The sequence below is a fragment of the Hyaena hyaena genome, unplaced genomic scaffold (assembly GCF_003009895.1).
Source record: "Hyaena hyaena isolate Hyena2069 unplaced genomic scaffold, ASM300989v1 scaffold_96, whole genome shotgun sequence".
Lineage (NCBI taxonomy): Eukaryota > Metazoa > Chordata > Mammalia > Carnivora > Hyaenidae > Hyaena > Hyaena hyaena.
In genome coordinates, this window is record NW_024080729.1 from 480,565 (window position 1) to 505,575 (window position 25,011).

The 25,011-nt window shown below is 39.0% G+C and overlaps 1 protein-coding gene across 1 annotated transcript in view; it reads right to left on the bottom strand.

The window, feature by feature from the left end:
* The window catches only part of DNAH8 (dynein axonemal heavy chain 8), a 318,105-nt gene that overhangs the window by 9,988 nt on the left and 283,106 nt on the right, over positions 1–25,011 (bottom strand). Inside the window, exons 85-87 of the mRNA XM_039235325.1 lie at positions 11,647–11,803; positions 7,707–7,859; positions 7,432–7,621 (exon numbers count right to left, since the gene is read on the bottom strand). Coding sequence (XP_039091256.1) covers positions 7,432–7,621; positions 7,707–7,859; positions 11,647–11,803 — 500 coding nt within the window. The remainder of the gene's footprint in view (positions 1–7,431; positions 7,622–7,706; positions 7,860–11,646; positions 11,804–25,011) is intronic.

Sequence of the window (25,011 nt, forward strand, 5' to 3'; positions counted from 1 at the left end):
ATTACTATGTATTAAAAGTTTCCCAGGTGATTCTGTTGTACAGGTAGGGCTGAGAAATACTACTATGTAAAAAGATCCACATAGCAGGCCATTGCGAGGTCACTGACCCAGATTTGTTTTAAGAACAAATTTGACAAGAAGGAACAGAAATGCTTCATGGTACAAGAAAAATGTTAGGAAGGCTGTCAGTTGTATGAGTGGACTCCTTCCACAGTCCCTTGAGACATACATGTTCTCAGTGATGTCATTATTCTAGGACATGGTTGGCTCCAGCAGAACTTGAGTGCAAGATGGGAAGCTGGGGCTAATTCTGGGGGCCATTAAATCCATCATGTTTTATGTGCCAAAATGTGATTCCTTGAGTGGCTCTACCTTCTCGGAGTACAACTTTATGCTTCCTTTCCCTTGCCTCAACCAAACTTTTCCATTGTTCCCTCTGGAGGGGTTCTATGGTTAACCAACTCTTCACAGAACATTCTCTCCATCTTTTTCTCCTTTCTGGAGCCCTGCTCAACTCTAAAGACATGGTCCTTCCCAATTGTTCCTTCATCCTTTATGAGAATCCCTGCTGCTTTGACAAATATGCTCCTCCCTGCCAAATACTATCTGCCTCCATTCACTGAGCATCCTCCATCATCTGGGCCTCTTCAGCATCCATTCAGCATCTTGACCTCTGTTCCCTGACCTTATCATTTCTATTTTTTTAATGTTTTATTTATTTCTGAGAGAGAGAGAGAGAGAGACAGCTGAGCAGGGGAGGGGCAGAGAGAGAGGGAGACACAGAATCTGAAACAGGCTCCAGGCTCTGAGCTGGCTGTCAGTACAGAGCCCGACGTGGGGCTCGAACCCACAAACTGTGAGATCATGACCTAAGCAAAAGTCGGACACTTAACTGACTGAACCATCCAGGAGGAAGCCATACCCTCTTTTCCTCTTTTTCCCCTTTTGGTTATTTTTGCATTCACTCTCTCTCTCTGTCTCTCCCTCTCCCTCTCTCTACTGGCTTCTTCCCACCTGTATTTGAATAGACTCAAGCTTCACCTCCAACTTGCTTTTCCTCTTAAAATCCAACTTTCTTGAGACAATTATCCTTCTTGTTCTTTTCTGTGTCTCTCCATTTCCTGTTGTCCCACTCACTCACCTTGAAGCCTGGCTCCTCCACCTCCCCATCCACTTCACTGAAACTTCTTTTCCCAACAATCTCCTTGTTGATAAAGCCATCTGACTACTTTTGGTCCTATTTTACTTGATCTCTTGCAGCTTCTGTTACTACCTACTTTCCCCTCTTGTCTTCTACCATGCTGTGCTTTCTTGGTTTCCCTCTTTAAAGCTGTTTGGATGTGAAAGGACCATTCACAAGAGTTGGGTGATCTTGATGGTGATACATAAGCAAATGTAGCAGAATCTTGATGAGGATGGTTTAGGAGGCAGATGACCAGATGGTAGGAGTGGCGAGGTTCACGGAAGGATGGAATACTCTACATTGGCAGTTGGAAGTGAAGAATCAGAATCTCAAACCAGGAGTTTGGACAAGTCAGTCATAAGTATAGATAAACAGTTTCATCTGTGAGAATGGTTGATATCATCCATGTAGGTACCAGGTCCAAGGCCAGAACTTGCTTGAGAAGAGCCTACAAAGTGGACTGAGAAGCAGTCTTAGGAGAGGCAGTCGGAGAATCAAGGAAGGTGATGGATGAAAGCCAACGTGTTGAAGAGTTCCAGAATTGGTATCCTAGTATAGTTAGGGGGGATCAGGTTGGCAAGAAGTTCAGTAGATTTAACAGCCTTGGAGAGAGCAGTGATGAGGTTGGCTGGATTATAAGGGATTAGACATTTGGCAAGGAAGATAACTGTGTGTGGAAACTTGAATTATTAGAGACATGTATAAGGGTTATGACTGAAGCCAGGTACATCTAAGCCCCTGTCACATGAAGGCAAGGAAGATGGGTTGTTACTCATTCAGGAGGCATTTTAAGGTGTCCAGAGTCCTATCATTCTGTGGTTTGAGGACAGGGCAGGTGGGTGATATCACTCAGAGGTTTAGAACCCTGAGGTCCATTCACCTGATTTCCCTCAGACATTTAGGGGCAGCTCTGGTTCAGCAAACAGCAGCCTTGGGGCAAAATTAGGATTGTTATGGGATTAGAAGAAATATCCCAGTCCCTTCTAACCCTAAAATTCTATTAAACCTTGATGCATTTTTCCACTCAACAAACATCAGGCTTTTTATAACACAAACACTTAGGAAGTGCTGCTAGTTGATGATGTTGCCCTGAAAACAGATACATAGGCAAGAGGTTATAGATAATTTTTACTATAACAAAAGACAACAGGACAAAAAGCACCTATGCCCTTGCTTTAGCAAAATCCTCTCTAAAGAAAATCTTGATCTGTACTATGTATAAGTTGCTGCTGATATCTCCTATGTCAAACTGACATGGGTTGTTGAGACACTGAGGGAAAAAAAGCAGAAAAACTAACACAAGCTGGCATCCAAATGGCATCAGGCTCCAGAGTTAAACATTTGGAAAATAACAATACGACATGGTTCAATCTATGATAGAGGTGTGAGGCCTGGAGAGCATGTTCAGCCTCTGCATCAGCAGCACCTGTGAGTCATACCAAACATCAAACGACAAAGCATGGCTATCAATGACGAGGTTTTGAAAGGGAGTCAATCCCCACTTGAAGTCAGGCTCATTACAGCGCATTGTCTACACCTATGACACAGGCACAGGGACACACACACACACACACAAATTAGAATCTAAATCATATGTACATGATGCTCTGAAAATGTACACCTGTGGGAACGAGAGACTGAACAAATCCTTCAAGAACCCTCAGAAGTACAATCTTAAACAATATGTGAACATGTGTATCAAATTGCTGGGAAAATCCGGTGGAGCACAAAGGTTCTCTTGAGCCTGAGTAGTCCATTGGGATGCAAATCCCTGCACCACCAAAAGCTGAGCCATTGAACAAATATTATAGGGTCATGGGTACAGAGAGCTTGACCTTTTTTTTTTTTTTTGACATTTGTTTTTGAGAGAGAGAGAGATCACGTGTGAGTGGGAGAGGGGCAAAGAGGGAGACAGAGGATCCAAAGCAGGCTCATAGAGTTCAAGCAGGGCTTGAACTCACGAAATGTGAGATCATGTCCTGAGCTGAAATCAAGAGTCAACTGCTTAACCAACTGATCTACCCAGGCACCCCAGCTTGACCATTTTAATAATCAAACCTAACTGCCACATAGGTGAGCTCATCAACTACTACAAGAAATTATTGTGAGGGGGACTGAAAATACCATTCCACGGTGGCTGACTCAGCCTCTTCAAGTATGACTGGCAAAATATCAGGTCACCATAAGGCAATGGAGCAGTGCTACAAACAGCATCAGCTCAGACACAGACTGGGGGGCACACAAGGCCTGTCAACCTGTCCTTGTGGCAGGGTGGGCCTTGAAGGCACTTAGGCTTGAGGAGCAAAAATTCAGAGGCACCATGGGAAACACACATCATGCAGTACTGGAAGCCATAAGAACACAAAACTGAATGGTTATATGTGAAATTTTATTTTCAAATGTTTCATAGGTGATTTTGACTGTACGTATTTGTAATAAAACTATGGTCTTATTGCAAACTAAATTGTGTTTTACTTAAATGTGTTTTTTTAAAATAAAAAACCACATTTGCTAAAATATCTTGAGTCAAAGAAAGAAATTTCATTGAAGGGGACTGGGATAGAAGATATAGCCCCCTCCTCAAAAAAAAAGAAAAAAGAAAAACAAAACAAAACAGATGAACATTAGGGAAGGGAAACAAAAATAATATAAAAACAGGGAGAGGGGTAAAACATAAGAGACTCTTAAATATGGAGAACAAACAGAGGGTTGCTGGAGGGGTTGTGGGAGGGGGGATGGGCTAAATGGGTGAGGGGCATTAAGGAATCTACTCCTGAAACCAGTGTTGCACCATATGCTAACTAACTTGGATGTACATTTTAAAAATAAAATAATAAAAATAATTTAAAAAGAAGATATAAAATCCAGGAGATATAGTCATGCTAAAAAATCAATTATTGATGTCAAATAGTGACCAGAGAGGCATCTAATTGGAAGACACTTTATCTGTTTGCACACCGCCTGTGAACATGCATGAAGTTGCTGTAATCTTTACAACTTCCAGATTTGGTCAGGTGATAAGGAACAGAAAGTGATTTGTCTCTCATGTCAAGAAAAGGAAAAGGAAGCAGAAAAGTGATTAGTGTGCAGGGAAAGTTGACCTCTACTCTTGTACTCCACAAACAAAAAGCAATCACAGATAAGGGTGTATGTCTGTGTGCATGTGTATAAAGGTAGCATGCTGGAATAAGTCCAGGCCTTTTCAAGGCATGAGAGCCATGAGAGAAAGAATCAAAGTTTAAGCTGAAAACAGAAATTAAGGAAAGAGAAAGGATTCGTATTATTAACAAATAATGACAAGATAACTGAAATGTACATCTGCATTTGAATTTCTTTAAATGTTCTGGCTTGTAACATTTCTTAACAAATAGTAACAATTACAGATTAGTTCACATTAATACTTTGCTATTTTAAGTCATATCTCTAATGAAAAAAATCAGTGACGTAAAGAGATTGTGTGTTGTGATACATAACTTAATTTGTCTGTGTCTATGGAAAGCCAGGGATGAACCCATCCCATTATCTTGGTTCTTGAATATCAAAAATGCACTTAATGACCTGACATATTTTAATTTAATTTAATTTTTTTCTTAAATAGTTTATTGTCAAGTTGGTTTCCATATAACACCCAGTGCTCATCCCCACAAGTGCCCTCCTCCATGCCCACCACAGATCTTTACGCCTCTTCCAAATTCCAAATCTGCTAACACACCTCTCCACCTGGATGTCCTATCAGGACTAGCTGACAAATCCAGTGTTCTTTATTTTCCTTCCAGCCTGTCCCTCTTCCAACGCTCCCTGCCTTGTTCCAGGCCTTTAGCCACAGCCATTGTCTCTCTCTGTTCTCTCAAAGATCCCCCATTTAGGGTGCCTGGGTGGCTCAGTCAGCTGAGCTTCTGGCTGTTGATTTTGGCTCAGGTCATGATCCCAGGGTTGTGGGATCGAGCCCCACATTGGGCTTTGTGCTGAGCATGGAGCCTGCTTAGGATTCTCTCTCTCTCTCTCTCTCTCTCTCTCTCTGCCCCCTTTTCCTGCTCTCTCTCTCTAAAATAAAAAAAATAATAATGAACCCGCCCCCCCATTTAATCACTCCATCAAATCTGTCCCTTCCTCTTCACCTAGTTAAGGTCCCAGGCTCTCTCCCTTGGACTTAGTTAAGAGTCTCATTTCTTTGAACCTCCATATTCCAGTCTACTCTCTACCTTCTCCTGGGATTATCTTTTGATCTTTGGGGACTTCTATTTGCCTTTATGATGTGACCTAAACTCCCTCAGAAGACCCCACACTCTCACATCACTGCCCCCCCGCTTCTCCTCCCCCTTCCTGAACTCAGGCCACACTGCTGTCCTTCTTTCCCTGGACATGCTTTGTCTTTGCTCAGGCCTCTGACTGGAATGTTCTTTTCTCAAGTCCCTGCAAACCCTTCCCCATGCTTCCTCTTTAAAGCTCTTCTGGAGCCCTTCCTTGGCAGAATTCATCTCCCTGTCCTCTGTACTACTGTGGCACTTAGTTCTCACTTGGGTGAAGCACTTATCACATTATGTTAAAGTTGCTGATGGGTCTGTCTTACCAATCAGATTATGAGCTCCTTTAGGGCATGAATTGGCTCTCAAATCTCTCTCTATTGAAAGCCCTAGCAGAGGGGCTAGCGAATGGAAGGTGGTTAGACAATCCTAATTAAGTTAAGTGTTATTTCTTCAGGCCCTCAAACCAGGAATTACCTGGTGACAACTCACTCAAATTGAGGGCTGGTAAGGAGGAAAGAGACACTCATAAGTAGACACATGAAATCTGAGAACCATAATAAAAAAGTTCCTTCCTCAAATTTAATGGAAAATCTGGGAGAAAAATAGATAAATGAAATCTGGGAGCTGTCTTTTACAAACATAAAGGCTATTGACATAATAATATACTATGTATATTTTTGTAAGCTCATAAAAACAGCCATCGTTAGTGTTTTAAATTTAGAAAATGTTAAGAAGCTTGAAAATTCATGAAGTGAATGAACGTATATATACAGGGGACAATTACAGGTATACTATTTGCTGAAGTATTATTTATACAAAGAAAACTGCATAAATCAGAAGTGTACAGCTTGATGAATTTTTGCCAAGAGAATATAGCCATATAACCAATATTCAGATCAAGAAATGGAACATTCCTAGGCCCCCAGGACCCCTTGTGCCCTTCTGCAATCATTGCCCTTTCCCTCAAGGATAACCATTAGCCTGACTTTTAACACGATGAACCTGTTTTGCCTGTTTTGATTCTTTGTGTAAACGGAATTATACAGTATACATACATTACAATGTATACAGTATAACACATTGCAATGTGTTCTGTTTGACTTCCTTCACTTAAGATTATTTTGTGACATTCAACCGTATTGTGAGTAGGAACATTATTTTATTTTGGCCAAGAATTATTTGAAGTAGCTATGGAACTAGAAGTCAACATAAAAAGGGGTGCCTGGGTGGCTTAGTCGGTTAAGCATCCGACTTTCGCTTGGGTCATGATCTCGCGGTTTGTGGGTTCGAGCCCCGCGTCGGGCTCTGTGCTGACTGCCAGCTCAGAGCCTGGAGCCTGTTTCAATCTGTGACTCCCTCTCTCTCTGACCCTCCCCTGCTCATGCTGTCTCTCTCTCTCTCTCCTAGAAATAAATAAAAAACATTTTTAAAAATTAAAAAAAAAAGTCAACATAAAAAAAAATCTGCAAACACCACAAATACATGGAGGTTAAATAACATGCTACTAAATAATGAATGGGGGATGTCTATCCACCAAGAAGTTCTAACAATTGTAAATATTTATGCCCCCAACCCAAATATATAAATGAATTAATAACAAACATAAAGAAACTCATTGATAATAGTATAATAATACCATCAATACCACATGATCATTTTTGAAATCAGTCTAACTTCCTGCAATCTAGAAAAGTTTTTGCATGTGTTGGTGCTTCATGTTTGACATTTTCATAAAAAATTTAAAACTAAGATCCGAATAAAATTTTCCTATTTCACATGTCCTGACCACAGGCTTGCTGAAGTAGGTGAGAAGAAAAATGCAAGGTTTGCCTCCATATTGTGGAAGCAATGGTAGAATGAATTTCAGGCTGAATTTGTAAAACAATTTGAAAGCCTATGCCCAGCACCTGGCAAGCTGTATTATTGTATATCATATATATTCATCCCACAGTGCAACTACCCTTACCTTCCAACTTTACCCCTTCTCCTATGAACACATACCTTGGGGATTGAAGAAACCAGTCATCCAAAATACGTTGGGCCTCCCCTCAAATATCCAAGTAGAAAACTGGGCATTTCTTTCCAGAAGTTCCGTAAACCAGAAGCCCAGTGTGGATGAATCCCAGGACACTCTTTTCCAGATATGAGGTATGCGAGCATCATACATGTTGTCCAGGGCATCTCTCAAATTCTGAAAAAACGCAAAGTTTAGATAAAAGAATAAGAAAAATCAGCAAAAGAGGGAAATGACAATTGAGAAATGACAATTAGCTCACCTCACTCATAATGATTGTTCCTTCAATGGCCAGTTTTAGATCATTCAAGCTACTGCGAAGTATTGAGATCACTTTTTGCATTCTGTCAATTTCTTGTCTAAGAAATATGTTCATTGAATTAAGATGTCCCATCTTTATCAAACGAGCCTTCACCTTAAGAAAAAAAGCATACAAGAAAGGAATTTTTAGACTTTTTTTTTTTTTATCATCTGTTACTTCTCTTCCAATGACTGCTCCTTTCTCTGTTCTTTTTCTTCCTCTGGATATATCTCTACCAAATGGATTCTAAAATATCTTTTTCAGAAACAAGCTTGCCATTAAATTCCCCATTTGCTGGGCCTCAAAAACTACTGTTCAACTAAAATGATTTTTATTTCCTACTGATTGTACTTAGTTGATAATTGGAAATGTACTTTAAAAAACTGAAATAGAATTGTACCTTTCTTTCCCTTTCAAATGATTAAGTACTAAGTGTCAATTAAATATTCCTTTGCAATCTAACCTTTATAAGAGTACAGTTTGGAAAATTTTTTTTATAATGCTTACAGAGTCGTTATTAGAAATGTCACAGAAAGTTAATACGGCCCAAATCTTTACAGAGCAGTTACCAATGAGTGATTGGTTGACGTTTTCTAAGATCATTGTTGCCCTGGCTAACGCGACCAAAGAGAGCCTTTCCTAATCTAATCAATAAAAATATTTGACTTTGTGGGAAAGCCATTAAGCACCTGTCATTTGTTATTTTGGGGTATATCATGTATTGACCATTTTGAAGAGATCAATATAAAAGCATCTGGTAATGGGAATAATGAAATATAACAATTATTGGAAAATAAGCTAATATATATATATTATATACACATATATGTATGTGTATATAATATATATATATATATATATATATATTATATACACATTTCAATTTAGTGACCTATGCCCAAGAAAAGATTGACTATGAGTCCTGGCAAGAGGTCACATAGAGATCTGAACTTTCTGCTGGCCACAAGTGAAAAGATGCCCGTACGGGAGGTGTAAGGATAGGCACATGAAGTGGGAGAGAATTTAGAGTGATGTACAGTCCACAGAATCACCAGAAAGCCAGTCAACTGTAGGGTTCTCTGCTGGAGATGCCCAATGCCCTGTCTTGAGTCATGGAATGTTAGAGATGGTGGCCTTCAAGGTCATCTGTTCCATCCTTCTCATTTTACATGCTAGGTTTGCCAGCATGGGTCTAAAGTGTCCCACTCAGCAAAGGATACCTCTGCTTTCCTGTAGCTGGGCCACTTCTGGTGGATGTGGGAAGGGATGAAAAGGGAAAGCACAAACTCAGGGAAGCAGTGATATCAAACAACCTGGGAATATCTGGGCAGGCAGAGCAAATGATATTGAAATCCCAATCAAACATGCCAGTGGATGTCCCCAACCCAGTCACCACACCAACCTTCGGGTAGTCTCTTAAATTTCTGGTTCTAGAACTTCTATTTTTGCAGGTTCCACTACCTCATTCTCATCTTGAGCCCGTCAGCCTCCAGTGGCTGAAGAGCATATGTATTACCCTCTTTAAATCATGACTACTCTGTAGAAATTCACACTGAAGGAGAAAGGAAATTATCGAAAAACTTTTGCAACCCCCACATGTGGGAAATTAAGCCCAGGTATTGGCTACAATGTCAAATCAATAGCCCAGGTAGGTATTTTTTAGTATGCTAACAGCCTCAAACATATTGCCTTACCCTACTTACAGTTTTAAAGGAGAAACTTCTTTTGCAATAGAGGCATGCTTAGGAAAAACTTAACTCTTGAAAATCTAATTTTAGTACTGATTTTATTTTGAGTATGGTTATTGTTCCAGCCCAAAATTATCTTTTTATTAATAAGATGAAAGATTTGCTGCAGTCTTACATAGGATTTTCATTATATTTCTAGGACCAGGTAGTCTCTTCAGTAACATGGCTCCATTTTTACTATGAAAGTCAATAGTATAATTATATTTCAATTTACAAAATTCACTTTACAGCCACATTTTCAAGAATGCAGCTCTCTCTTCTGTAAAATAAAAGACACTAAAAGGTAAGTGATCTTGAAAGAGGAAGCAGTTTTAGATGCCTCAGTACAAACTCTTTCCCATTTAGCAACCCACTTAGTGACATCCCTCACACTCAGAATGGATACTGCCAGAATGGAGAACTTGGAAGAGTGCCCCCAACCAACCCTGGACAGCTCAAATTATCCCAAGATCTTGAAGTCTCCTCTGGTCTACCAGCTTGTGGCCTAGACACCCAGAGTGAGTTTTATTTCACTTTCACATGCCAGTTTTAAAAATCTTTGAAGGCAGTTTTTATGCCCTATCTGCCTTCTGAAGATCACTTACAATGGACCATTAAAAGTATGTACTTATATTGTATCCATTAAAAAAATTTTCCTTCCATTACTATAACTATCTCTATGTAAAGCAACTGATTTTATTATCTTGGTCAAATGTCTTGGTATTTATCTACATAATGTAAACAAGACTGTTTTAAGAGTCAATAAAATGTTTTTTTTTTAATGTTTGGGGATACTCACTATAATGGGAAGCCTGTAGCTTAAGGAGCCTAAGGGCTCCCAGTTGACAAGTTTATTTTTCCCAGACTTGAGGAAGCAGGACAGAGTAGACACAAGACCACAGTTAAACTAGTACCAGGGCATTAGCCTCTCACTTCTTGGTTGAAGAGCTAAACTTGACTCAATTCCATCTGGGACTCAAAGTCACTCAAAGAGTGACCTGGGAACCCTGGAGGCCCTGAGATCCTTTCAGGGGTCCACAAAGTTAAGCTTTTCAGTTAAACCAGGACATCATTTGACCTTTTGACTCTTCCTCTCTTAGGAGTATACAGTGATGTTTTCCAGAGGTACATGACGTGTGGTATCACAACCATGTGGATATGAAAATCCACCCGCCTTCTATTAAATGAGGCATTATGGAGATTCGCAAAAATGTAAAACAATTTTACTATTCTCAATGAATATTTTGTCTTGGAAAATGTACTTATTTTTTTTATGTTTATTTTGTGAGAGAGAGAAAGGAGAGAGAGAGAGAGAGAGAGAGAGAGAAAGCATGAGCATGGGAGAGGCAGACAGAGAGGGAGAGAGAATCCCAAGCAGGCTCCACACCATCAGTGCAGAGCCCTATGTGGGGTTCGAACTCACAAACCATGAGATCATGACCTCAGCTGAAATCAAGAGTTGGATGCTTAACCGACTGAGCCACTCAGGGTCCCCCATACTTACTTTTTAATAAAAATATTATTTATATTAACATGTAATGAGTTTTATTACTGTTATTTAACAACAAATTAATATATATTTTTGAAAATGTCTCCATTTAAATTCCTAATATGTTAAATATAAGTGGTTATAACTCACATTAACAAAAGCTACTTGGGGTCCTCAATCAGTTTGTAAAGGGTCTTGAGATTTACAAATATTTGAGAAAAACTGATTTTGATTAATAAGCAAACAAATGGGCTGTTCAAGAATTAGAAAATTATTACCATCTACACTGGGAGTGAATTCATTTAAATGGCTTGCTTTCCTATTATCTTACTGGGAGGATTGTGAGACTAGAAAGGACAAAAACAAGAGGTATGTTTAAAGAATGGACAAAGCCTAGAGAGGAAAGATATCTGGGGATCAAAAGACACAGAGATCCAAAGATGGGAGAAGAGTAGAGAAAAAAGGTGATTGAAAGAGAAAGTGGAATAGGGGGGAACAAAGTAAAGTACAGATCATAGTTTGCAAGATGCTGGAGAAGGGGCAAGGAAGAGAAGGTCACAAGGTTAAAAGAAAGAGTTGCAAAGGAAGAGGAAATGAGCAGAGAGGGAGATCCCAGGATCTCCCTCAACTTTGTGGAACCCAAAGATAGCCCTGTACACACCAGGGGGGAAAGGGAGGGGCTTACCTCATGAGGAATGTAATCAGGAGGCAGTTTGCTCAGCATATCTTCAGATAATCTATAAACAATGGCTTCCCGGGTCTCTCCCACTCCCCCTCCACTCTCTTTGGGTTGAATGTTGGTAATTGTTTCAAGAACAGCAGAAGCAGTGTTACTCTGATACCTGATAAAAGAATGACCTGTTCAGAATGTAGCAGGAAACTGTACATTCAAAGATAATTATTAAAGCTAAAGTGAACTGATGCAATCACTTCAAGCCAGACAGAGAAAAAGGAGGGGGGTGGAAAAGAAACTTTACCATCAACGCACAGGAATGAAAAAAATAGAGATTCATTCTGCCTTCTAACTACTGCCTGATAACAAGACATAGAGAACATTACAGAAGTGAAAGCCTCTCCATCTTTAGGGAAAGCGATTCCACAAATGTCCTTGGCATCCAAAGCAGTACTGTTCAATTTTGCTTGTCACTAATCTGCAAACCTCATGCTGGACAATCAACACACCTCCTTTTATTCTCTCCCACTTAAAGACTGTTCACAAGAATCTATAATTATATGGCAATTTGTTAGAGCAAAGAGAATCACTCATATATCCTCTGTGGATTACAAATTATTAAAATTTCTTTGCTTTTTTCTGTTTTGTTTTCCCACTTTCCCACTGGTTTTATGATTTCCAGATCAATCTATTGGCATCCATCTGCTCCACCTGTCTAAAATTCCCACACATCTTTAAAATCCATGTATCCAAATAAAGATTTACTATGTACCAGGCACCGAGCTAGGTGCTAGAATATGGTGGTAGACAGGTTCCTTCCTTTCTCTGTATAGTGGAAGAGGGGTGTATTTGTCAATACCACTGCAATACCTGATGTGGAGGAACAGAATAGGATGCTTTAAAAGAAAATAGTCTGTCTTTGTCTCTCCCTTGCTTTTTTTCTCTCTATATCTCTTCTAGGTCAACCAGATGCTCTAAAGGGCACAAACCTAGTTTTTGTCTTGAAATGTCTGGGTCTAGACACACAGATGGTGTGTGTGCATGAGTGTGAGAGTCAGTAAATACTTAATCCCCTATTACTGTATTGCATTGTACTATTGCTGCATTGAAGTCAATTCTTCCCTTTTGATCTGCTAGTATTTGCTTTGTATATTTAGGTTCTGCTAAGTTGGGTGCACAAATATTTAGCAATGTTATATCTACTTGTCGAATTGGCCCCTTTATCATTATGTAATGGCCATATTTATCTTTTATTACAGTCTTTGTTTAAAAGTTTATTTTGTCTGATATAACTACCCAAGTTTTCTTTCAGTTTCCACTTGCATAAAACATCACTTTTTGTTCCTTCACTTGCAGTCTGTGTGTGTCCTTTCATTTGAAGTGAATCTTTTACAGGCAGCATATAGATGGGTCTTTTTAAAAAATCCATTCAGCTACTCTATGTCTTTTGATTGGAGAATTTAGCCCATTTACATTTGAAGTACATATTGATAGTTATGAGTTTATTGCTATTTTGTTAATTGTTTTATAATTGTTTCATAGTTCTTTTCTGTTTCTTTTTTCTCCTGCTCTCTTCCCTTGTGGTTTGATGACTTTCTATAGTGTTATCTTTAGATTCCTTTCCCATTATCTTTTGTGTATAGACTTTTTCTTTCTTACCATGAGGCTCACATATAACAGCCTATTAATATGAAAGTCTATTTTATGTTGACAGCAATAAGTAAATAGGTCTTTTTCACAGAAGACTGAGGTTGTGTTTTGGTCTGCTGTGTGTGCCATGACTTGTGGGGGGCAGCCCATTAAGAATTGTTCCTCTAATTGTTTCAGTCCTGTGGGACCCAGAAATGCAAGAGCCCCTGGCCACCAGAGCCAGACATGCAAGGAATGTCCTTGTGTGAGCTGCACATGTCTGCTGGCTTTAGCAGGGATATGGGAAAAAGTGGGGCTGGCGTGGTCTACCAGCTTTAGCAGGGCCACAGAGAGCACTTGGGTTGGGATACCACTACTGGCACTAGTAAGGCCAACCAGTGCCACCATCCCTAGCAAGGATCTCAACAGGTCCCGCCCCTCTAGCAGATGCCTTAAGATTAGCAGGTGAATCTCCTTCACGTATGGTCTAAGTGCTTTCCAAACTGCTGCTTTTGCTCTGAATCAAGGGGTGAGTGAGTCTGCACATGAGCCCTGTTCTTTTTTTTAACAAATAGTTTATTGTCAGGTTGGTTCCCATATAACACCCAGTGCTCATCCCGACAAGTGCCCTCCTCCATGTCCACCTCCTCCCTCCCCCCCACATCCATCAGTCCTCAGTTTGTTCTCAGCATTCAAGAGTCTCTCATGGTTTGCCTCTCTCCCTCTCCCCCACTATTTCTCCCCTTCTTCTCCCCCATGATCCTACGTTAAGTTCCTCCTAATCCTCCTATACGTCAAACATATGGTATTTGTCCTTCTCTGCCTGACTTATTTCACTCAGCATAATACCCTCAAGTCCCATCCGTGTTGCTACACATGGCCAGATTTCATTCTTTCTCATTGCCATGTAGTATTCCATTGTACAGATAAACCACATCTTCTTGATCTATTCGTCCGTTGATGGACACTTAGACATGAGCCCTGTTCTTAATTCCCTACAGCCTTTTGGGTCTTCTAGACATAAGCCCCATTGGTTTTCAAAGCCAGCAATTTTGGGGGTTTGTCTCTCTGGTACAGGTCCCCAGTGGCTGGAATACCTGATGTGGGGCACAAACACCTTACTTCCCAAGGAGAATCTCTGTATTTATGAGATCCCTCCTAATTATGCATCACTGTGCCAGGGGTAGGGGTTTGGGTGAGACAACATCTCTGCCTCTCCTACTCATCTTGATGTAGCCCTTTCATGCTTCATTGTGGAGCAGCTACTCAGTATTCAGGTCTTTTTAAAGAAGGAATTGCTTCATATGTAGCTTTAGATTTGGTGTCTCTGTGGGAGGAAGTTAGTTCAGGATCTTCCTATGCTGCTATCTTGAACTGCCTCTTCCTTTGAATTCTATCTATCTATCTATCTATCTATCTATCTATCTATCATCTAAAGAAAGAGAGAGAGCAGGGAAGGAGCAGAGAGAGGGAGAGAGAATCCCAAGCAGGTTCCATGCAGACCTAACACAGGACTCAATCCCATGAACCTGGGATCATGACCTGAGTCAAAATCAAGAGTCAGACACTCAACTGACTGAACCACCCAGGTGCCCCAGCTTAATACTTCTTAATTCACTAGGTTTGTTGCATTAATCAACATTCATTCATATCACCTATGTGATTTTTAAAATCTCAAGCCAAAAATTTATTTAAGGCATTTTTAGGAAGTTCTAAGTGGCAGCTGATAAAACCAAACACACACCTATCCTGGAATAATGTGCCTACAACGAGGTCTCAAAGAATTCAGCAGTTAATTTCCAACAAGCATGAGTTGACAATTAAAAGTTAAAAAAAAACATGAAGAAACAAAACAGGGATTTTTATTCTGAGCAAGAGCCAGTAGAAACAATAGGAAGCAGAAATGAACCTGCAAAGATCACAGATAATAAATTTTCAGATCCATGTTACAAAGATATTTTTACTATATCAGAGAATAAAAAAAGATAATTGATATTGCATGTATGTTAACTTGTATTTAAATAAAAATTTAAAAAGAAAAAAAGGATGATTTAAAATATAAGTATGAAACAGGAAACTCTAAACATGAATAGTATATTTGAAAAAGAACCAAATAAAACCTCTGGAAATCTACAAAATCTATTAAAATTGAAAACCTTTATTAGTTTTTTTATTGCTTCTATAACAGATTAGCACAAAACAAGAGGCTTAAAACAAAATAAATTTAAAAGAATATAAATTAATTATCTTATAATTCTTCAGTTAATAAGTCTGAAATCATTTTGTCATTGGTCTAAAATCATTGGTCTAAAATCAAATTGTCAGCATGGCTGAGTTCCTTTCTGTAGGCTATTGGGGAAGATCCATTTCCTTGTTTGTTTGAGTTGCTGGAAATAATTCACTTTCCTACTGACATCCCCAGTTCCTTGCTAGCTGTCAGGTAAGGGTCCTTCCCAGCTTCTAGCGGTCATCTGCATTCTTTGGCTCACGGCCTCCTTCCTACATCTTCAAAGATCATAGTGGCAGATAAAATTCCTTTCTTGCTTTGAATCTTTCCCCCTGCTTTCATTTCATCTCTCTGACCCACTCTTCTGCCTCCATCTCCCACTTTTAAGGTTCATTTGATTAAATGAGGCCTTTGATAATCTACAATAAAATCCCCATCTCAAGGTCCTTACCCTTAAGAATATCTGTGAAATCCTTTGTGCCACATAAGGTAACATACATAGAGGTTCTGGATATTAGGATGTGGATGTCTTTGGGGTTCATTATTCTGCCCACCGTAACAGTTAACAATGAGTCAAATAGCAGATTAGATTCAGCCAGACAAGGAATTAGGAAACTGGAAAATAGATCTGAAGACATTATCTAGAATGCTGCAGACAAGAAAACAAACAGGAAGTGTGAAAGAAAAGTTAAGAGACATAGCATAGAGTGAAAATTTCTAACATACATCTCAGTCAAGCTTCAGAAAGATAGAAGAGAGTGAATAAAATAGAGATAATAAGGGATAGAATAATGACTGGGAATTGATGAAACAGTTGAATCCTCAAGTTCAGGAAATTCAGTCCTCCTAAGTAGGATGAACAAACAAATAAATAAATAGAAATCATATGTAGGCATATCATAATGAAACTGTAAAACACCCAAAACAAAGTGAATAGCTTAAAACCAACCAGAGAGAAAAAAAGATTATCTAGAAAGAAATGACTGATGGAGAATCATCAACAATAGCGATGGAAGCAAGAAGAAAATGGAATAGTGTGTTGCATATGTTAGGATAATATAACTATAAAACAAGAATAAGAATTGTATACCAAGGAAAATTATTTTTCAAGAATGAACATAACACAAAAGATTTAAACAGACATTTCACTGAGAAACCTGTATTAGTGGCCAATAAACACATGAAAAGATGCTCTTTCTTTATTAGAAAATTCAAATTAAAACCACGATGAGCTAGGACTTCAGATTTACAAGAATTGTTATAACAAAAGGAGATAATAATAAGTGTTGACAAGAATCAGAGAAACCTGAGGGTGCCTGGGTGGTTCAGTCGGTTGAGTGTCCGACTTCGGCTCAGGTCATGATCTCACTGTTCGTGAGTTCGAGCCCCGCATCAGGGTCTGTACTGACAGCTCAGAGTCTGGAGCCTGCTTCTGATTCTGTGTTTCCCTCTCTCTCTGCCACTCCCCTGCTCATGCTCTGTCTCTGTCTCTCACAAAAGTAAAATAAACATTAAAAAAATTTTTTTTAATTAAAAGAAAAAAGAATCAGAGAAACTTGAATCCACATACACTGTTGGAGGGTATTTAAAATGGTGCAGTCACTTTGGAAAACAGTCCAGTAGTTTCTTAAAATGTTAAGAATAGATTAACTATATTATGTAATAATTATATTTCTAGTTACCTATTCAAGAGAAATGAAAAGACATAACTACACAAAGGTATGAATGCTCATCGCAGCAAAAAATGGAAACTACCCAAATGTTTATCAACTTCTAAATAGATAAAGAAAATGTGGTATGTTCATATACTGGAATATTGTTTGACAATAAAAGCAATGAAGTACTGATACAAGCTACAACATGGGTGAGCTTCAAAAACATTACACTAAGTGAAAGAATCCATCCATCAAAGACCACATAGCTTATGATTCCAGTTGGAGGAAATGTTAAGGAAGGAAAATCTATAGAGACAGAAAGTAAATTAGTAGTTGCCTAAGGCTGGGATGGTAGTGAGAATTGATTACAAATGGACATGAGGATTCTCTTGAGGTGTGATGGAAATATTCTAAAATTAGGTGGTGGTGATAGCCACACAAGTCTGTAAACTTAATAAAAATAATTGAACTGACCACTTAAAATGAATTCGTTTATGACAGACAAATCGTAAGTCAATAAGGCTTTTAAAAAATTTTTAAATTTTTTTTTACAAAAGAGGACAAAATAAGACACTGAAGGAAATTCTAAAGGATATACTTCAGAAAAGATAATTATTCTGGCGGAAGGTTTCAGGTAGTAAAGACTGGGTCAATGCATGGGCAAATCTAAACAATCACTAGGGCATAAAACAATAATTATATTTTTAACTGTGGGTTTATTAAAAAAAAGATGAGGGGCGCCCGGGTGGCTTAGTCGGTTAAGCGTCCGACTTTCGCTTAGGTCATGATCTCGCGGTTCGTGGGTTCGAGCCCCGCGTCGGGCTCTGTGCTGACTGCCAGCTCAGAGCCTGGAGCCTGTTTCAGTCTGTGACTCCCTCTCTCTCTGACCCTCCCCTGCTCACGCTGTCTCTCTCTCTCTCTCTCTTTCTCCTAGAAATAAATAAAACATTTAAAAAAAAATAAAAAAATAAAAGAAAATTAAAAAAAAATAAAATAAAAAAAAGATGAAATTAAAATAATGAAATGCCAGGAGGGGAGTAACTATAGTTAAAGTTACCTAAGAGATTTTTATTGAGAGGAGGGTAAAGATACTAATTTTAAACAATTTTTTAATGTTTATTTATTTTTGAGAAAGAGAGGGAAACGGAGTGCGATCAGGGGAGGGGTAGAGAGAGGGGGAGACACAGAATCCGAAGCAGGCTCCAGGCTCTGAGCTAGCTGTCAGCTCAGAGTCTGACACCAGGCTTGAACTCATGAACTGTGAGACCATGACCTGAGCCGAAGTCAGTTGCTTCACTGACTGAGCCACCCAGGCACCCCAAGATACTAACTTGTATACTTAATTAATAATGGATATTAAATTTTCTAAAGTAACCAGTAAAAAAAATAGAATACATAACTTCCAAACTAGCACAGAGGTAAAAGTAGAATGAAAAAAACTCATATTCAGCAAGAAATCAAAGACAAGGAAGATGGAGCAAAATATAGAAATGGTGGTGCAAAACAAACAACATCTTATATTTTACACACATGTTAGAAATATGCTTGTCCTGGTTTAACAGTTAATTAATTGGTTTCTTTAAAAAATAACAAGTGTACAAAGATGTGTATACAAGACTATTGGTAATAGTATTTGTAATAATAAATCCTGGTCCCTCTAACCATCTATACAGCCAGTAAAAGTGTGATGCAGCTCTGTATTCATTGGTAAGGTGAGGTTATTGAATTGGGATTACTGAATGAAATAGCATGGTACATTCTGTTTTATGGCTAATACTCCATTGTATATACATGCCTCATCAATTAATAGTCACTTAGGTTGTTTCTATATCTTGACTATTGTAAATAATGCTGCAATTAACATTATTACTCAGCCATAAAAAAGAATGAGATCTTGCCATTTGTGATTAACATGGATGGATCTACAGGGTATTATACTAAGTGAAAGAAGTCAGATGGAGAAAGACAAATACCATATTTCACTTATATGTGGAATCTAAAACAAAACAAAACACAAGAGCAGAAACTGATGCATAAAAACAGAGAACAAACTGGTGGTTGTCAGAGCAGAGGGGGTTGGGAGGAAATTGGGTAAAGGGGAGTGGAAGGTACAGGTTTCCAGTTATGGAATAAATATGTCATGAGGATGAAAGGTATAGCATGTGAATATAGTCAGTAGGATTGTAATAGCGTTGTATGGTGACAAATTGTAGCTATACTTGCATTGTCAGATCACTATGTTATATACCTGGAACTATATATATGTATAGTATATACACATATATATGTATATATGTATATATATATATGTATATATATGTATAAAATTGTGTGTCAATTATACTTCAACAAAAAAATAGCATGTTATAAAAACCTAATTTTCTGTTATTAACATTGAGCATATAAGCATAGAAAAGATCTGGAAGGGTATTTTGGTAGTGGGATTTTTATATGATGCGCATGCACTGTGATTATTACTTTCTGCTTTCTATTTTCTGTATTGTTTGTTTTTCTCAGAGAGAAAGTATGATTTTTTTATAATAAAGTGTATTAAGACAATTCTCATTTTGAAAATGAGAAAAAATAAGCCCTAGATGCAAAGCCCACCAAGAACTCGACAGAGATGAATCAGTGACAAATGTTTGAAGTTCATTGAAACACATCTTAAAAATCCCTAGTAATCTTTGTGCCCCACCAGAAAGGCCCCCTTCTACCTTTCCTTACAGCATATGGAAAGAAAGAATCACACCTTTCTCTTTTTCATCTCTAGCCTGAATTCTGCAAATTTTCTCACTAAGTAGCTACTGCTAAAATTACCCAGCCTTCTTTGTTTATGAAAAAGACACATTTTGTGTCAACAGAGGGAATTCTATTCAGCTAGCCTTTAATTCAATTAAGAAATCAGCTGAAGAGTAGAAGAGAGGCTATGTCTTCAGAATTAAAAAAAAATTTTTTAATGTTTATTTATTTTTGAGAGAGGGAGAGAAAGACAGAGAGACAGAGTGTGAGTGGGAGAGGAGCAGAGAGGGAAATGCATGATCTGAAGCAGGCTCCAGGCTCTGAGCTGTCAGCACAAAGCCCAATGAGGGGCTCGGCCTCATGGACCATCAGATCATGACCTGAGCCAAGGTCAGATGCTCAACTGACTGAGCCACCCAGGTGCTGCAAGAATTTTCCTTTGATTAGCAGGTAGAATACTGCATCTGACCCCAAATGTGCATATCCAAATAACTGCATCCTTTCCAAAAGTCGTGGCTAAGGTAAATACATCTGCCACTATGCTCTACGAGCTGGACTTTCAGTCAGATACAGTGACTATGAGGGTCCTTTGTCAAACCCAGTGAAATGTTTGTAACCCAACCAGAGTTGGGGTATTAACTCCATATTACCTTTCAATATAGGAGTTTCACAATAAGGGCCAATAAGGTTAAAGCTGATGTTTAATAAAATTAAGTGAAAATTGATTTTGTATAATTGTATACAGAATTTTAAACTTATGTTTTTATTATTTTTTGTGTCAGCACTTTTACTCAGCTGTTGGGGTTTTAGAATATCTCCCCAAAGACATTCATTTAAAAAGTTGAAAGATGACCAAACCAGGCATACACATTAGTGAACATATACACAGGTAACGAAACATCCTAGTAAAATGGGACAGAAGACACTTGCAACTCATTCCTGACTTTTGAAGTATTGTGCTATCCCAGGTTTTAAGAATCATATGAAGTATAATAAAGATACAAATAACTCTGAACGGGAAAACCTATGAAAATAGCTGATGTGACAACAAAATGAAGTCATCAAAAGTCAAGGATCCACATGTACACAGTTCTCAGAAATGTAAATTTTTATGTGATTTATATTGTAGCATTAGATCTTATTCTAGCATTAGATACAGTAAAGGTAGACAGTGTGAAGATTGCTGTCTAAGTATCACTGTAGTTGTCCTACTGAAGGCTGTGAAACTCCAGGTAAGTCTGGGTAATATGAAACCTTTGACTTTATCATAATCTCCACGTATCCACATTTCCGCTGACTCCCAGGGCTCCCTGTTAGTTAAATCAAACAATTCCCTAACCCAACATTGTTTCCATTCTTCCTTTGCCCCAGTCTGTCCCATCTCCTTTAACATCAATGTCTTCACTCAACTGCTGACCTACAAACTTCTGAGATAGTCTCCTCTTGATGCCACTCTCCAGCTTTTCTTGGTTCCAAAGGTCTATTTCCAAATCACTTCTGGCATCCATCTAGAAATTTCCATCATCTTCATGGTGCCCCAAATCTTGGAAAGTCAGTCTCTGCATGTGCATCAGCCTCACCATTAGGCTTCTCCTTTCTTGAATCCCTTCTCTACCATGCTCTAGACTTGTTTGGACTTGGTTCCCACACACTGTACATGCACACACTTTGACATCTTCATGCCCCTCCTTGGACTGCTCCTCCATGTATGTGCCCTAATCTATGCATTTTATTTTCACTGTGCTAAAACATTTTATTTTTTAAATTTTTTTAAATGTTTTTTTTTTTAAATTTATTTCTAGGAGAGAGAGAGACAGTGTGAGCAGGGGAGTGTCAGAGAGAGAGGGAGTCACAGACTCCAAAACAGGCTCCAGGCTCTGAGCTGGCAGTCAGCACAGAGCCCGACGCGGGGCTCGAACCCATGAACCGCGAGATCATGACCTAAGCAAAAGTCGGACGCTTAACCGACCAAGCCACCCAGGCGCCCCAGATCTCATGTTTATTTGTCAGTCAAGGCTGAGGCGCCCCTTATTTTTTTTTAATTTTTAAAAATTATATGTATTTAAGGTGTACAACTTGATGACTCGATATTTGTATATGCCCTTATTGCTCATTATCTTCCTCGTTCCTTGCGCTGGCTTTCATATCCCCAGTTCCCTACTCCTTCCCTCCCCTGAGAACTCCTACACATTCATTGAGTCACAGCTCAAAGTGGCCTCTCTCAATAGCTTACTTTAATCCCTAAGCTGCAATTTATTGCTCCTTCGCCTTTGTTCTCATAGCAGTGTGTGTGTGTGTGTGTGTGTGTGTGTGTGTGTGTGTATGTGTGTGTTACAATCCTGATTTTAGAGTCTGTCAGATTGTATTATATAACCATTTGCCACTCACTTATGTTCCCTAATACGTGATGAGATCCAAGGGCAAGGACTGCATTTTACTAATCTCTGTATCCTGAGTTGGCTACCAAGTAAGTTCTCAATAAATATTTGTATGTTGAATTCAGGCCAATTGGCTTGACTCTTATTAAACCTCAACTATAAAGGAGAGCAATTCTCCAATATTTAAAGGGCATGAAAATTTGTTTCTTCTTATGGTAAAAGTATAGTAAATTATCATTATCACTATTTACCTACTTTCTGGCACCTTTCTACATACAAAGGGAAACATATATAACTTATATGCTCTCAAAACACAGGAGAATCAGTAAGACATCATTTGAGGGTAAAGAAAACCTGTTTTTAGTAAGACATTTAAGCACGGATCTTTAAAGGTTAAAGAAAATAAAACCACAGTAAATTTCCATTCACACAATAAAAATCAGAGTTCATTCTTTGTACCTGTTCTAACTCCAAATAAAAGAGAGGAAAGACCATATCTGGGATCCTCAGGAGGTCTTGGCTCACCTCCAGCTTGTTCTCTCTTTGGAAACACAATCTGCACCAGAGGCTGAGTGCCAACAGCAGACCCCTCTGCAGACAAGACCGTCATGCCCTTGGTCCGTGCTGGCCATGTTCACCAGTGCTTCAGGGAGGGGCCAGTGAATATGCTCCTAGACCTTGCCTAGGAAGTCATTTTCTCGGTGGGTGATTTTATTCTTTTATGAGGTGATCTGAAAATAATCTCCAGGACATGAATGTGGGGAAGAAGCCCTGTAAAGATGACCCATTTTGCATAAGAGCTAGACAAGATCTCCAGATCACCTACCAACCACATATTTTGTTAGGCACAGAATGCCAGGGCTGTACGACTCACATTTCTTTATCCACAATGCGATTTTATGTTTGCAGAGCTAGGAAAGTCAGAAGCCTAGTTAGCTAGCTATTATGGAGAATTGCACATATCTCTATATGCCTCAAAAGCCTTTCAGGCTTTCAGGAAAACAGTCCCCATAAATGTTCTGAGAAGAATGAGCACTGTAATACTCCAAGAGCTTTGGTTCCAAGTTACTTCTAGAAGAAAATTTCTCTCTGGAGTAAGTATGGAAAGAAGCTCATATTGGTCTTGCAGCTTAGTGGTTTGGGGGCAATTGTCCAGGTCACCTCTGTTGGATGGTAGTCAGGGTCATGGCTAATAAACATGCAAAGCAAATGAAAAATAGAACTGTTTGCAAATAAGCAATTAACCATCTAATGAGATATTAGTGCACTATCACATCCAAATCAGCCTACATTTATATACATCTTTGCATACGAGATAACAACGAACATACATTTTTAATAAAACCTGAAACTCAAATTTCAGCTAATGCTAAAAGGAATACAATTAAATTCACCCTGCATAGACATGAATATAAAAGTTGTAATAAGACATTTGATAAATTTCAGAAGGTAGAAAAATATGCATAATCGTTAATGAGAAAAAGAGCGAAAATAAATAACAGTTTCTGACATTGAGATAGTTGAATTTGCAGAGTCCTTGGTAGCTTGTAAATCTAGATAATAAAATGTGAATAAACTATGCATTTTTATGGTTTCTGTCGCCAAGGTATCTAAACTCTAGGGAGAGATTTTACTTATTTTAAAGCATTTATTCAGCTGTATTTCCCACCCACCCTCCTCAGGGATTCTGCATTCTTAAGGAAGAGAAAGACTCATGATCTCCTTTTGCAAATCTCTCTTTTCTCTCAAATTTGTGGATGCTAACTTCAGAGTGCAGATTCTATAAGCAGGGACATAGAGTTCCCCAGCATGGTCCAATGACAGCTCATGAACTTATCTGGAAGAGTAATGTTGAACAGGATGCACAATCAGATACACTAATAAGGATCTTTCTAGCTGGGGACTTTCACACAGATTTCTCACAGTATCTTAGAAAGCCCACCCCCTTCTTGTGCCTTCAAGTGTTATTTCTGTACAAATACACTGAAACTTCTCACCTGGGCTCCAATTCATGTTTCTTCCCCACTCAGATACATCCTTTTTTCTTTCCCAATTCAACACACCCAATCGGGACTCTGCCATACCCCCTCAAATGTGCTCCTGTTTCAAACTCCACTACATCCCAGCTACCAGACCAGAAATGTCAGGGGAAGCTTTGATTCCTTCTTTCATTTCACACAAAACTTGGAGAGTCACTTCTTGCTGGAATGGGAAGAATGTCAGTAGGAGACCAGGGGTAGGTTTTAGCTGAGAAGCTTCATTTGCTATTGCTTACTGCCTCCTGGTGGCTTGTGAGGGAACAGCGAGGGGTTGGAGTGTAGCCCTCCAGGAAGTTCTGCTCAAATGTCTACCACTCCAGACACCACATATTTCAGAGCCCAGAGGAAAGAAGAATCAAACCTAGGTCAAAGCTCATCCAGAGACTAAGAAAGTGACCAAATGCCGAGTTACACAACACATCCTACTACGTGAGCAGAAACCAAAAATGGACCAAGGTTTCTGTGAGGAGAAGAGGTGTGGGTGGGGAAGAACTGAGGGCAGACTAGGTGGGAAGTTAAGAATGAAGAGAAATTAGGGAAGGAGGGCCACAGGTCTTACAGGCCAACTAGTTGTCTAGCAGATTTAAGGGAGAGGTTCAGCAGTTTCTACTTGACCTCACTCAGTGTGATGAGGGATTGCAAGATCCCGACACTCGATTTTGGGACAAGATAGCTGTGGCATCTATAGCATGCCTGCCAGTGATGGCATG